General features: G+C 35.9%; 1 protein-coding gene across 6 annotated transcripts in view; it reads right to left on the reverse strand.

Moving 5' to 3' along the window:
• Nucleotides 1-378: 378 nt before the first annotated feature.
• Nucleotides 379-13772, reverse strand: part of LOC126993198 (disks large homolog 4-like) — a 93235-nt gene continuing 79841 nt past the window's right edge. For 2 of the 6 annotated variants that reach the window (XM_050852059.1, XM_050852061.1), the window contains 6 exons: nt 10570-10587; nt 7676-7720; nt 5027-5179; nt 4152-4324; nt 3346-3455; nt 379-903 (listed from right to left, as the gene is read on the reverse strand). In XM_050852059.1, coding sequence (XP_050708016.1) covers nt 705-903; nt 3346-3455; nt 4152-4324; nt 5027-5179; nt 7676-7720; nt 10570-10587 — 698 coding nt within the window. In that variant the 3' untranslated portion in view covers nt 379-704. The remainder of the gene's footprint in view (nt 904-3345; nt 3456-4151; nt 4325-5026; nt 5180-7675; nt 7721-10569; nt 10588-13772) is intronic. The other 4 variants (XM_050852062.1, XM_050852063.1, XM_050852060.1 and 1 more) reach the window with 3 other exon arrangements.

The raw sequence follows: 13772 nt of genomic DNA on the forward strand, positions 1-13772 counted from the left end.
ATATATTTTTTACCCTTCGAGTCAACAGTGTATCAAAAGGATTAGCGCCTGAATCTGCAACCAAGATTTTCCCACGGGATTTTGCACAACATTAATGACTAGTAAATTTATTTGATGGAATGCAAATATTTGGGCAAGACTCACAGAATAAAACAAAATTCAAATTAAAGAATAAACTTCAAATTGAAGATTATACATGACAACTGTTTAATACAGGTATTCCCTTACATGCTGTCATTTCTGTAACCACACAGGTTTGGTAATATTTTTAATTGAAGTTACATTGTGTCTACCTGGTATTACTCAGCACGAGACTACTACACCCCTATTGTCAAGGACACAATCTTCACATTGCAATAAAAGGCATAAAACATTAAATACAATTAAAAATTTCATTTTTAACAGGATCCATCATTTTCAGATACAACGGATGACTACAAAATCATACAAAGCAACTGTATTCAACGAGTCCCAAGACACACCTGAGTCATCACATAACGAGTTTTACTGCACTCTAGGATCCTCAGCTTATCTGTAACAGACATAAGCTATCTGGATTTAAAGATTAAAGGCTGTGTCAATATAATGTTTCCAAGCATATAGTAGAAACAGGTTCTCTCATTAAGATAGAGTATTTCTTTCATGCAACAAAATGTCTAGGTGCTAGATGCTCCATTTGACCCCACAAGGGGAGTCGCCTAACCTTATAACTTTTCTTTGCAGGTCACCCAAATCTTAGGTCCAGAATGGTGGTGGATCAGATCCTTGACCCGAGCGTACACCTCCTCTGGAGTGTCCCCAGCAACAATTGAAGTAAAATACTCTCCAAAATCTCCTTCAACTTTTAATGCACGCTCATATGTTTTCCGTGCTTGTTCCTCCGTCATTCTTTTATTCCACTCCCTAGACAAAAAGAAGAGAAAATCAATAAGGAGTACAGTATCTTCTACATATTTTAATTAAAAAAAAGCATACATTTCATCCTTAAAAGCTATTAGAACCAATAGAAAAGTATACTAAGTGTACACTCCATCCTCATATTTCATGACTTTGTAGACTGTGATCTCCACTGCGAAAAAAATAAAATAAATAAATAAATAAATCCAAGTTGTGTCAAGTTTTTCAGATAGTGGATACACTGACTTTTTTTATATTTATCATGATTATCTTTCTAGCTGGATATATATGCATATATTTGTGTAAGATATAACTATAAAATGAAGAACATGGAATAAATGTTGGAAAAGCAGGTGGAGTGTCCACCATATACCCTTTAATGATTTTCAATGGTTTATTTTGTGAGGCAATACAACACCCATATTCTTGAAAAGTATGAGGATGGAATGTATTTTGGAGAATGTAAAATTTGATGAACTTTCAAAAATAATGAAAAGTAAATCAAATGCCACAAATTGTTGAATTTGTTTTTTTACAGTAACAGAAGCAGCTGAAGGGGAAAATAACAAAAACAAAAAAGCCACCTATGCACTGCTCCTGCAAAAAGAAGATAGGATGAATGACCAAAAGCCATGGTCAGTTTTAGTTGGACAGGTGTCTTGATACTCCCTTCTTGAAAGAGTTCAAGCCACAGGCAGGAGGAAATACAGAAAAAGAAAGGTTATTCCATAATTTACCAGCAAGCTGGCTAACTCTTGCATGAGGGATTTGGATAGCATAGGGATGAGCTAAAATAAAGTTGTGTGCAGCAGGACTGCTGAAGGAGTGGAAGCATGCAGTTAATAGCTTAGAAGAGCAGTTAGCATGAAAATATCAAAAGAAGATAAATAAGTGATGCAATATTGCAGCAGGGATTAAAATGTAGAAGACTCAGTAAGAGGAGAGAAGTTGATGAGATGAAGAGCCAAGGACTCCACTCTGTTCAGAAGGGATGTAAGTGTAGAACACCCCCCATGCATGAGATTCACACTCCATGTGAGGGCAGACAATGCCCTTGTCTATGGATAGCATCTAGGAGGGGGAAAGAAACTGGTGGAGACGATACAAAATGCCTAACCTCAAAGAAGCTGATTTAGCAAGAGATGAGTTATGAAGCTTCTAGTTAAGGTTTCGAGTTAATGATAGACTGAGAATGTTTAATGTAGAAGGGAACAGCTAAGTTTTTTTCTTCAGAAAATAGGGGATAGATCTTTGGAGGGTTGTTTTGAATTAGCAGGAGGAGACATTGAGCTTTAGAGGCATTGAAGAACAACAAGTTCCATTTGTCCCATTGGAAATGATAGCATGGCCAGAGTTCAGGTGTTTTGTAGTGTCCAGCCTTGAGTTGTGTTATTCCTGTTGGGTAGTTATTCTGTTGACCCCTAAAGTGTTTTAGGTGGTGTTGACCATTACTGACTTTTTTCTTGCATTAACAGTTAGTTCTAAACCTAATATTAAGGAAAGTCACATTTTCTGTAAACTTTTGGGGAGCGTCCATCCTTACTACAGCAGATGACTGATTGACTGTTGATGTCTAGATACCATAACAATCATCTTGTAAGCTTGTAGCCATGGTTACATCATCCAGTGATGCAAATGTGTGATAATATCCCTTCCCCAACCATCAAAACTCACCAGACAACCCATAAACCCTCATAGCACATTTCCCTCCAGACAGATATCCTGGCCTTCACCCACTAATGTTGTCACATGCATTTCTGGTTCTTTCATTACCTCCATACTTTATTACACCTGTAAGTGTGGCAATGTGAAACTAATGCTTCTCCACAAACCTATAGCCCCTCCCTGTGCTTCCAAAGCCCCTTTTATAACCTGACCATCTCCCCTGTTGCATGCTCCATCACTGGCCTCACTGTGCTCCTATACAGAGCCAGACAAACTGATAAGCTTGAAAAAACTTGCAAAGTCATCCAGCCCACTAAATGTCGAGAAATTGAGTGGGAAATATATGTGTGAAATTTATGCAGATGATGTTCCACTGACCATCATGAAACTGGGTAAATTATCCGAACATGAAGCTGTAGGGATTAAAAGATGTTGAGCAATGCAGAGTTGAGTCATAGAAGTGGATGGAGCAGTTTGTTTTAGGAAGATCAAAGAGAGTGGGGGATAGAACAGAGTCCTGCAGAATGTGACTGTTGATAGTTTAGAGGTAGAACAGTGGCCATCTACAGCAGCAGAGATTGATCAACCTTAGAAAAAAAAAACAAAAAAAAAAAAAAAAAAAAAGCTTTTCCTAAACCTATGAGTTAAATTGAGAGCTTACTGAGGTACTTTTGTATACCAAGTTCTTAGCTGACAAGGAATTCCTTTTAAAGAGAAAGTTTGATACTGGAACGTAACTGATAAATTTGACCCATCCCATAAAAATAATGAAATAATACTTACATTATTTGTTCAGCAGATCTAGGCTTGATAAAAATTGCAATGGGATATAACTGTGCAACTTGAAGTCTCTTGATTGCATTTCCACTGACGTCAAGTATGCAGTGCTTTCCCTTGGGATGGAAAATGAACATATCAAGAAAATGAAATCTTAAAGAACATGAGAAACAAATTAGGAAAACTAGGTGTTACACAAACCTTTCACTAACCCTGAGTTTACAGAATAAAAATATTACAATAAGAATGAATTAATACAATAAATGAACATTACCCCACTTACTACAATGGAGATAAAGTTTAATGGAAAAGTATGAGAAAAAGAAAAATCTCACAAGGTACATCTTTACATATGTCTGATTTATGACTTTTTTGACAGGTGCAATGCAACTTTTGGTACAGACTGGCTTTATACTCTCTATGGATGGCTGTTCCCTAAATCTGTCTCTTAAACAAGATTTTACTGAGCTCATGTATGTGACCTGATAATAGCATCACTGTAATAAACTATTAGTTTTCTGCATTTTCTGAGTGGAGAGATTGTTTCCTGAGACAGAAAGCCAATGTAGTCAGAAGGAAAGGACACCCAATAAAATGGGCCACTTAATAAATTCACAAACCCTGTTGCCTTGACCCTGATATCTGTTATGATCACAAGATCATCACCTAATCAGCAATCAATGACTTACAATATCAAAGAGGTGCAATCCTGTTTCACTTATTTCAAATAAAACTTTTAGCAGCTCTAGCATCCTATAATCATCATCATAATAATAATATTAATAATGATAATAAAATTCATGTTTTATTACCTTTTCAGCAACTTCTTTTACAGATGCAACAGATGTTCCATAGAGGTTGTCATTATATTGGCCAGCCTCAATGAATAAATGATTTTGGATGTCTCTTTCCATTTGTTCTCTTGAGGCCACAAAATGGTAATCTCGCCCATCAACTTCATATTCTCTTCGTGGTCGAGTAGTATCTTGATTGGGAATGAGGTAATGTTAGTGTTTGTCATTAACATGTGAGTTAGAATAACTCATAGCGGTCACAAAAAACTCATCAGAATGTCATGTTCTGAGGAATGAGTTTTTCTCTGTTCCTGCACTACATCATAAAGGTGGCAAATCCACTAGCCTTACACTAAATTATATTTTAAAACTGTGTTAACAAAAGTGAAAAAAAAAATATATATATATTTAGAGTGGCTCTACATTAACAGCAAGTTGAATGTATGTAATTTCATGTGAGCCTTTCTTAATTTTATCTGCAGGAACTAATTGCCTTAGAGTGGATGTCAGTAAGTGGTGTCCCTCTGGGCTCTGTTCTTGGATCAGTCGTGTTCATAACTTATGTCAATGCTGAACTCAGTAATTTCATTACTAAATTTGCTGCTGACAGTTCAGAGTAACACAACTGATCAATTAAAAAACAACAACCAGACTGCCACTTACTCAACCTTAATACTCATTAATAGAGATGCAATTCTTACTGGCTCTTTGATATAGCTTCACTTAGATTACGGGACCCAGTTTGGATCATGGGCTCTGTTTGGTCTGAGCATTTATGTAAATAAATAATAGCAATGCACACTAAAAATAATAGTTTAGTTATTTCTTTGATTATGCACATGTTTGAGTTCTTTAACAAAGAGTGTGCTCTAATGTGAAAATAAGATTCTTACGAGGGACGCAGCTGCCAAATTTTTCTGGGAATTCTGATATGAGGTCGTCGTTAATCCTGTCTTTGAGGGGTCCTAGGAGCACCACAGGTCGAGTGTATGAGATCTCAATTTGTTGCACTCCTTCATAGCTTAGGATGATGTAGTCATCTCCTCCTGCAAGTAAAAATATTTATCAACATATATCACCTGTTTCCCCACATATAAATAAAAGTGTAGACAGGCAACTAGAACCTTGGAGAACAGCTGGTGACTCCTTAAGAATGGGTAGAAAATGTAATTATTGTCATAATAAGGTCAGGGTATAGGAAAGGTTTCTCTCAAAGTTAGTTAGTAAACAAATGGAAGTTGGGTGATATTAAAAAATAAACCATCATGATCAATTTCATGCCTACAATGTCCACACAACTGATGTCTTCATTCATAACAAGGTCCAATGGCACCTAGATAATCAATTATTAAGTGATAATAAACTGTCTTTTACACACAAATAGGAGGTACCTGCTGAACACAAAATAATCTTTCATATACTTGTAAATACCCTTGCCCTAACATTACTATAATCTTGACATACCATCATTGCATGCTTAATAAGTTCATATAGAGATGTAGAGACCAAAACCCCTTTGAGAGGCACAGGCTATTCAATTCCCTGCCCTATCATGAGGAAATACAGCACCATTACCAACGGTGTCTTTATTTTTTTATTTTTTTTCTAACTTCTTGAAGGACATGAGAAATTGATTTAATTGGGGGAATAAACCCTTTCCTTAACACTCCACCTGAGATTTGAACCCGGGTCCCTGAGACAGGAGGTGAATACACTAGCGCTGAGTCAAGGGGAACCCCATGTGTTTTTGGAGTCTTTATCCACGTCTTGGGCCATTACTAAGTGCTATGAAATTTTCTTGGCTGTCATGAAGAGTGAAGCAGTATGAATGATGCAAAGTTGGTGAGGAAATGCTGCATGTTTTTTTAACTACTGGACACAAATAAGGGTAAAAGAAAACTAATGTGTTATATTATTAACTATAAGACTTTACGAAGAGAGTTCATGGGTGTTGAAAATGGATATGATAAGTGGAAAAAGATTGAAATACAAGTACTGCGGAGTGGATGAGAGGCTACTAACTGGGAAAATACATTTTCAAGGTGAGAACTTTAAAAGAGTTATTAGAAGTTATTTTGTTGTTGTTGTAAGAACTAGTGAATGAAAATATTTGTGCATGACACTGTCCATCAAAGATTGGGTACCTGGGGAAGGTAAAATGTGGTAACCTGGATGTTACATTGGCCCTGTGTCGGGTTAATGGGTTCTCTCTTACCACAAGTTCAAAAAGCCAGTATGATGGAGATGAGCTCCACCGAGACGCACAACTATCGCGTAAACTCCCAGTTTTTACCTTTAACTTTCCTAACACTTCTCTTAATTGGAATTTTCATACTTTTCTCTATATAAATCCATTTAAATCTTCTACAACCTTTAAGCATGGTTCATGGATGCCCTGCTTCCTGAGTGCCTGCATTGCAAAAAATTGAATTGAGTCATGTCTTTTCATAATACATCAGTGATTTATTCTAACCATTTGATTTTTCAAGAACTAGGTTGTTGACATGGATGTAATCAGTTGTTAGGTATCCACTACAAAAACAGCTTGTTCCCTTCGATGGTCAGTGTCTAGCGGTGCACTTCTTCTGTATATGATTATCTTAGTGAAGAGTTTGTAGGCAATAGGGAGTAAACTAATTTGTTAGTAGTTTTATGTTGCCTTGTTTTGTGAATTGATAAAATGATGACCATTTCAAGGCTTTAGGAACTCAGTGACTCGACAAAGATTTTGTATATATTTGAGCTCGTTTATTTAGAGTGTACGCTACTCCTTAATATATGTATGACAAATAGATTTTTTTATGTTTAATGTTTTGTGGCATTAAACTTAATCCTGGTCCTTTCATTACCATTACCATTTTATTTTTTTAATGATAATAATGGATAAGTTCAATGCCTGTTAAAAATATTATTTTCCTCAAGATTTGTCCTCCTTCACTCTAAGAGACTATATGGTGTTTAACATTATATATATATATATATATATATATATATATATATATATATATATATATATATATATATATATATATATATATATATATATATATATATATATATATATATATATATATATATTGATGTTTCGAAAGGCTAACGTTATTCTCTTGTACTTCTACTACTACTACTACTACTACAACTACTACTACAACAACTACTACTACAACAACACTACTAACACTACTACTACTGATACTACTACTACTACAAATACTTTTACTAAGAATACTATACAAGAATAGACAAATTTTTATTTTTCTATCTTCATTACCAAAATCCTAAAACAAGTGAATATCATTATAAAAAAAAAAAATAGCTACAGATGAAATGGAAATGTGCAAAGTATTTATGTGTGAATCTCCTTTGATAACTTAAACAGCAAACAAAGCAAGTGTAACATCAAACAGTAAATGGAAGCACATTTTAGACAAAAGCAATGACACACACACGCACACGCACACGCGCACACACACACACACACTCACACACACACACACACGCACTCACAAGCTAGCCTATAGAGCAACACGTGGAATACTCACTCATGCTTCGGCTATCGCTTTCTCCGTCATTTGTAGCTATGGAGGCTGAAAAGAGAGACACACAGTCAACACAGCACACTCGTCTAGGGAGCCAGCATGCTAAGTTACCCATCTCTGCATAATCTGCTCTACAGTGCAGGCAATTAAAATGCATTTTAAGTATAAGTTGGCTAAAAACATTTTTCTATAACATGTGAAAAACATGGACAGCATGCTCCATGAATGTTAAAGATTGGCTATTGGAGAAATTAAAATAGATAGTCATATGCTAAAATCATGCCTTTCCATACTACCATAATTATACAAAATAATAGACACCTTGTGCTGGTTAGATCATCAATGAGATTTTAATTGTGGATAAAAAAGAAATCCCTATTTGAAGTTACTCAGGTGAAGGTTAAGCTGAGATACACATAAAAGCCAGGACAGAAAGATGTCAAAGAGACTGTTATTAGAATGTTGGCTTCATAAAAAAAAAAAAAAAAAAAAAAAAAAAAAAATATATATATATATATATATATATATATATATATATATATATATATATATATATATATATATATATATATATATATATATATATATATATATATATATATATATACATACAAACACACACTGGTTGAGAATCCTTTATCCGAAATTCCAAAATCAAAAACCTCCAAAATCCGAAAGTTTTTTGAGACCAAGGTCGCGGGGTTTGGGCGACTTTTGAGATGGGATTGGGCGGGAACACAGTCCACGACCTGGCAACCAGGAGTGAGATTCTCGAAACTCTTGTGAGCTCGTAAGCCACACCTACAACCACGCAGTGCCTTCACCGCAATTCTCCAAGCGCTATGTGATCGTAACTGTGCACGTAAGTTAAGGGTGGGTTGGGTGCAGTCATAAGCCTTACGATGTCTCCGTGATTTACATGAAATGCGTTATAATTAGTGTTTCCCAACATGAAAATAGGAAGAACATGTGTTCAATAAGTAAATCTGTCCCAAGTCTTCCACCAATCAGCTGGGGCCTGCAGGGCTGCGCTCTCCTTTGAGAATTAGCCTCCGTACATGATAGTCAGGACCACGCAAGTTAAGACCATGTGAAACATGCAAGCGTAACCTTCAAGAATCTCGCCCCTGCTGGTGTGCTGTTATGCATTAGTTTGTTGTCAGCAGTTGTCACAGTAACACCTTCGCGCATTATTCATTGTGATTACCACGTGTTGTGTGCTCTGTGGTGTAAAGATACTGCTGAAAAAGTTAAAAGGGCCTGCAGATAGATAAAATATTCTGAAATCCGCAACACCTTCGGTCCCAGGAATTTCGGATAAGGGATTCTCAGCCTGTATATATAAATATAACTTACTGAGAGAAAATATGGAACAGAAAACATACAAGCATGGAAAGACGACCAGTGACTAGGATTTCTATGGCAAACTTGCCTTTGCTTTTATGGTCTAAAACAAAGATGTCATTGTGTGCCTAAGCCATAAGCTGTTTTCATGATCTGCATTATGAAACTCAATGTTGCAATGCTGCTCACATCTCTGCACATTGACTTTACCATTGGAGACATCCACTTTTACAGATGTAAAACACTGTAATAAAAACTGCATTCCTTTTCAAGAGCCTCAATGCACTGGCATTAACTATGCAGGCATGAATGCTTCCTTTCACTAACTCATTTACCCATTCTATTTCTCATTCTTTCTCTGTCACACACACACACACACACGAGAGAGAGAGAGAGAGATGCCTAAGCATTTCTTTGCATTCTTTCCTCCTGAGTTTCTTGATATCTAACAGCTTCTGCAGATACACATTCAAGGTGACTTCAAAGAGTGATTGTGTAATTCACCATGGTCTAACCATACACAGACTTGTGATTGCCAGCCAGTACCCTCCCTGAATCAGCATGGAGTTCACAAGTGATCGATCCTTGGGTATGATTGAAACATCACACCCACAGACACATGGGAGGCGGAACACAACCTCTGACTGACATCTGGTACTCATTCAATGCTGGGTGGACAGAGGTACGGATTTAAGGAGACTGTCCATCTGTCTCCACTCTACCCAGGAATCGAACCTAGTACCTCTTGCATGTGAGGCAAGCCCGCTAACCATTCCACTATGGAGCTCCTGTGTGTGTGTGTGTGTGTGTGTGTGTGTGTGTGTGTGTGTGTGTGTTCAAACTGCAGACATTTCTATGTTCATTTTTTTTTTCAACATTTATATTTTCACTCTCAATACAGCTGTCACACTTTGGCATATAGCATAACAATGATGGGGAAAGGGGATAACTGTCTTCAGAGACCACAATGCTTGTAGAAGAGTAAGTAAAGTACAAGTGCTGAAGAAGATGAAAAGTTAATGCAAATCTGATGCTTCAATGTGCCTAATATTAGGCAAGAATTATGAAAAAAAAAGTGAGTTTTTTATATCAGCTGATCACATCTAAACTTTTGCCACCTATTCAATAATCCAGATTTTTGCACTTGATACTGGAAAATAGAGAACACTACTGTTGAAATGACAGATTCTCTTGCAGTACATTATCAAGTAATTGAATTAAAAACATCAAAAAATAAGAATAAGTACTGACATACTGTAGAGCTCAAATGCCCAAATAATAGAAAAAAATGTTATGCTCTTTCTAAGACAAATAGGTCATGTAAAATGAGATCATGGTGTAGCAGAGAATGAAGGCTAAAATATATATCATATGATATATCCATTAAGTAATAAGAGCATTGGAGGATAAGTCGATAACCATTGAAACAAGAAACTTTATATGTATTAATTTGGTTAGCAACAATTCAACCAGAAAAATAAATCTTGAAATGAAGCAAAAGAAAGGTAGACAGCAAAGCACACACAAGCCTAAAACACTGGGGAACATCTTACCTTCAAAGTCCTCATCAACTTTAGGAAATGATGCAAAGAGAGTAACTGTTATTTTCCTTACACACACACACACTAACAACACAACAGAATATTTATATATTACTGATTTTAAACATTATTTCAATAGCCAGCAAGCACTAATCATGGCAAATTTCCCAATTCTACAACCAGTGAAAGCTACTGCTGAAGCTGAAATAAAATCAAGGTACCAGGACAATGACAAATTCTTCCTCTCCTAATGTTCATGAATAAAATAACATGACAATGATAACTGTGAATTTCAGAAAATATGGTCATTAAAGCACATACAAACTTTTGGTTCTTTTTGTTTAAATAAGCATAGTGAAAATTGCTGGTTGGTAGATCACATGCATGATCAAGTTTACATGTTAAGTTTTATTACTCGTATATTACACTTACACTAATAAAGGGAGCGTTCACTTATGTGATCAGTATGGCAGTTGAGTCATAACTGATTTTAAAATGTTCAGTAGCATGCACATTTAACATTTAATCAATCTGTCTATCTATTTTTATATAGTGTGTATATGTATTACATGGATCAGTAACATAAAACAAACAAACCTCACATATATAGATATAGAAAAAAAATATATAGATAGATACACTAATTTATGGAGAAGTGCATCTAGGTACATTCAACAGACTGAATTAAATGTTGAAGATATCAGACTAAATTGCTCAGCTGCTGTATTCCCACAAATTCTTTTCAAAGTGAAACAATTCTAAAAAAAGAGTTAGAAGATATCATGTATGATCTTTATGTACAGTGGAATAAACTGCAATGAATGGCTGTTACTACGAATTATGCTATAACAAATGAATTTCATTGATAAAATTAAGATGCTTCAAGAAATAAAAATGCTACAACTAACACAGAGGAACACTGACTGCAGGACACCCTGAATTCATGATGTGTTGGCACATTCGTTAAATCAACAATCTGTAAGCTCAGCAGTTTACCTTCCTCCCTTCCTGTATGCCCCTCCCCATGCTCTTCAGGTGCCCTTTATAGGCCCCCAAGCCCTCCTCTCTGCCCCAAATGAGTCCCATGTAGCCTTTCCTCATACTGCCACCCATGACACTGACTTTTATGGTCATTGTCTTGGCAATTGTTAGTAACACTCTTTCCACTTTCATCTCAACATCTCATTCACAGTTTATTTATATATATATATATATATATATATATATATATATATATATATATATATATATATATATATATATATATATATATATATATATATATATATATATATATATATATATATATATATATATATATATATATATATATACTGAAAGGTTAAAGTCATTTATGTATTTGCAACAATTTCCACAATATGAGGAATTAAATATTTACAAGTGTTAACACTTGTTGATGTTTAGTGATATGAGACCAGAGCTACTCAAAACATCACTTAATATCTCTTATTACTTTCTCAAGCCTAATCTTCCTATATCCTGACTCAACAAAGCAGAGTTCAAACAAATTAACTGCAGGGATTAATACAACAAACAAATAGGTGAAGAAATGTAAGGAGAGAAATAACATGATCATACACATCATTATCACAATGAGCATGTGCTTTAAGCAAGCCTCAAAGCAGACATGTCTTTTCCAAACAAACACCAAACATACAGTTTTCAAAAGCCCTATACATGGCAAGCAAAAAGTTGAGAGCAACACTTAAAACAGCGTTACGTATCAATAACTAAACTGTGATGAGTGGTAAATTGATTGTTCATCTAACCAAAACTGAACCAATTAATGGCAATAACCACACCGTACCAGAACAACTTTCATTTATGAACTGAACATCGGAGGATCCTAAGAAGTGAAGAGAAACTTAAGCCCAATTTCATTATTTGAATGCATTTTCAAACAAATCTATGTTGCAATGTTTATTGCAAAACTTAATAAAAATAGGTGCATTGTAGGAAAGAAAATTTTAGACACTGGTTAAACTATTAGTGACTATTCTGGCACATCCCAAACTTCACAGCTGGATCTGTCAGGCCTTTCGTTAATGGTGGCATAAAAAAAAAAAGAGAGAGAGAGAGAGAGAGAGAAATTCTCACATATGGTGGTTGGCCTGCCTTCCCTAGCTATGTCAAAATAGAGTAAGTTGCAATATTCTTTTGTAGTTTTGTATGATGCATCTGCTCCATATAATAAGTGTCACAGAAGAACATATAACAGAGGCTAATAACTTATATTGCATTGCTATGTGATTGGTTAAGTTTAGCCACCTAGAGCCATGAGTGATTGAGTTTATCTGTCTAGTTTAACAAGCTTTGCCTTTTGCAAGCATTTTCATTTGCTTTTATTGTGCCTTAAGTTTCCAATTTGATGTAAATGTTATATAAACTTCTTACTTTCATCACATCACCTGGTGAATGGCCTCCCCTATTCACTGATAATGATCTGGCATGCAATTTGAAAATTGAAATGTCAAGACTGCGGGGATTGCAAAATGAACATGGCATGTAAATAAGTGTTGAAAGAACAAAATGTTTAACCCTTTCATGTCTGAGGTGTCTGCGAAAAAATGGGAGTTATGTGTGACTTCAGATGAAGCCACGTGCAACTGCTGCTTAGAGATACTCCACTGCTTGTACCACAGCTAACAATCATCTTAAGAAGTGAATTTGACAAGACACTTTGAAGAAGCCACTTCTTAGATATGAACAAAGAGCTCGCAGGGTTGCCTTCACCAAGAAATACTTTACTTGGACTGGGGATGACTGGTTGCCAGTGTTGTGGTTTCATGAGGCAACATTTACTGTGATGTGCAACCAAGAAACTCAAATGTACTGTCACCCGGGCAGTGACACCCTTGACTCACAGCATGTGGAGAGCATCATAAACCATCCAGATTCACCTGTGGTGTGGGGTTGCTTCTTAGGCAGGGGTTTAGGCAAGCTTACTGTGCTTCTTAAAAACCTTAGTGAATCAAGCTGTTCACCTGCAGCTGCTATTTGAATAAATGCTGGAGTCTTTCAGGCTTGTACATGACAGCATGTTTCAACAGAAAGTACTCCTGCTCTCGCTGCTAAATCTGTCACCAAGTGGCTTGGTGACTGCATGGTAACCTTCATAAAGGATTGGCCAAGTAACATCTAAGACCTCAAACCAATTGAGAACCTCAAGCAAATGGTAAAGAAGGATTTGGAGT

The sequence above is a fragment of the Eriocheir sinensis genome, unplaced genomic scaffold (genome assembly GCF_024679095.1).
Source record: "Eriocheir sinensis breed Jianghai 21 unplaced genomic scaffold, ASM2467909v1 Scaffold582, whole genome shotgun sequence".
NCBI lineage: Eukaryota > Metazoa > Arthropoda > Malacostraca > Decapoda > Varunidae > Eriocheir > Eriocheir sinensis.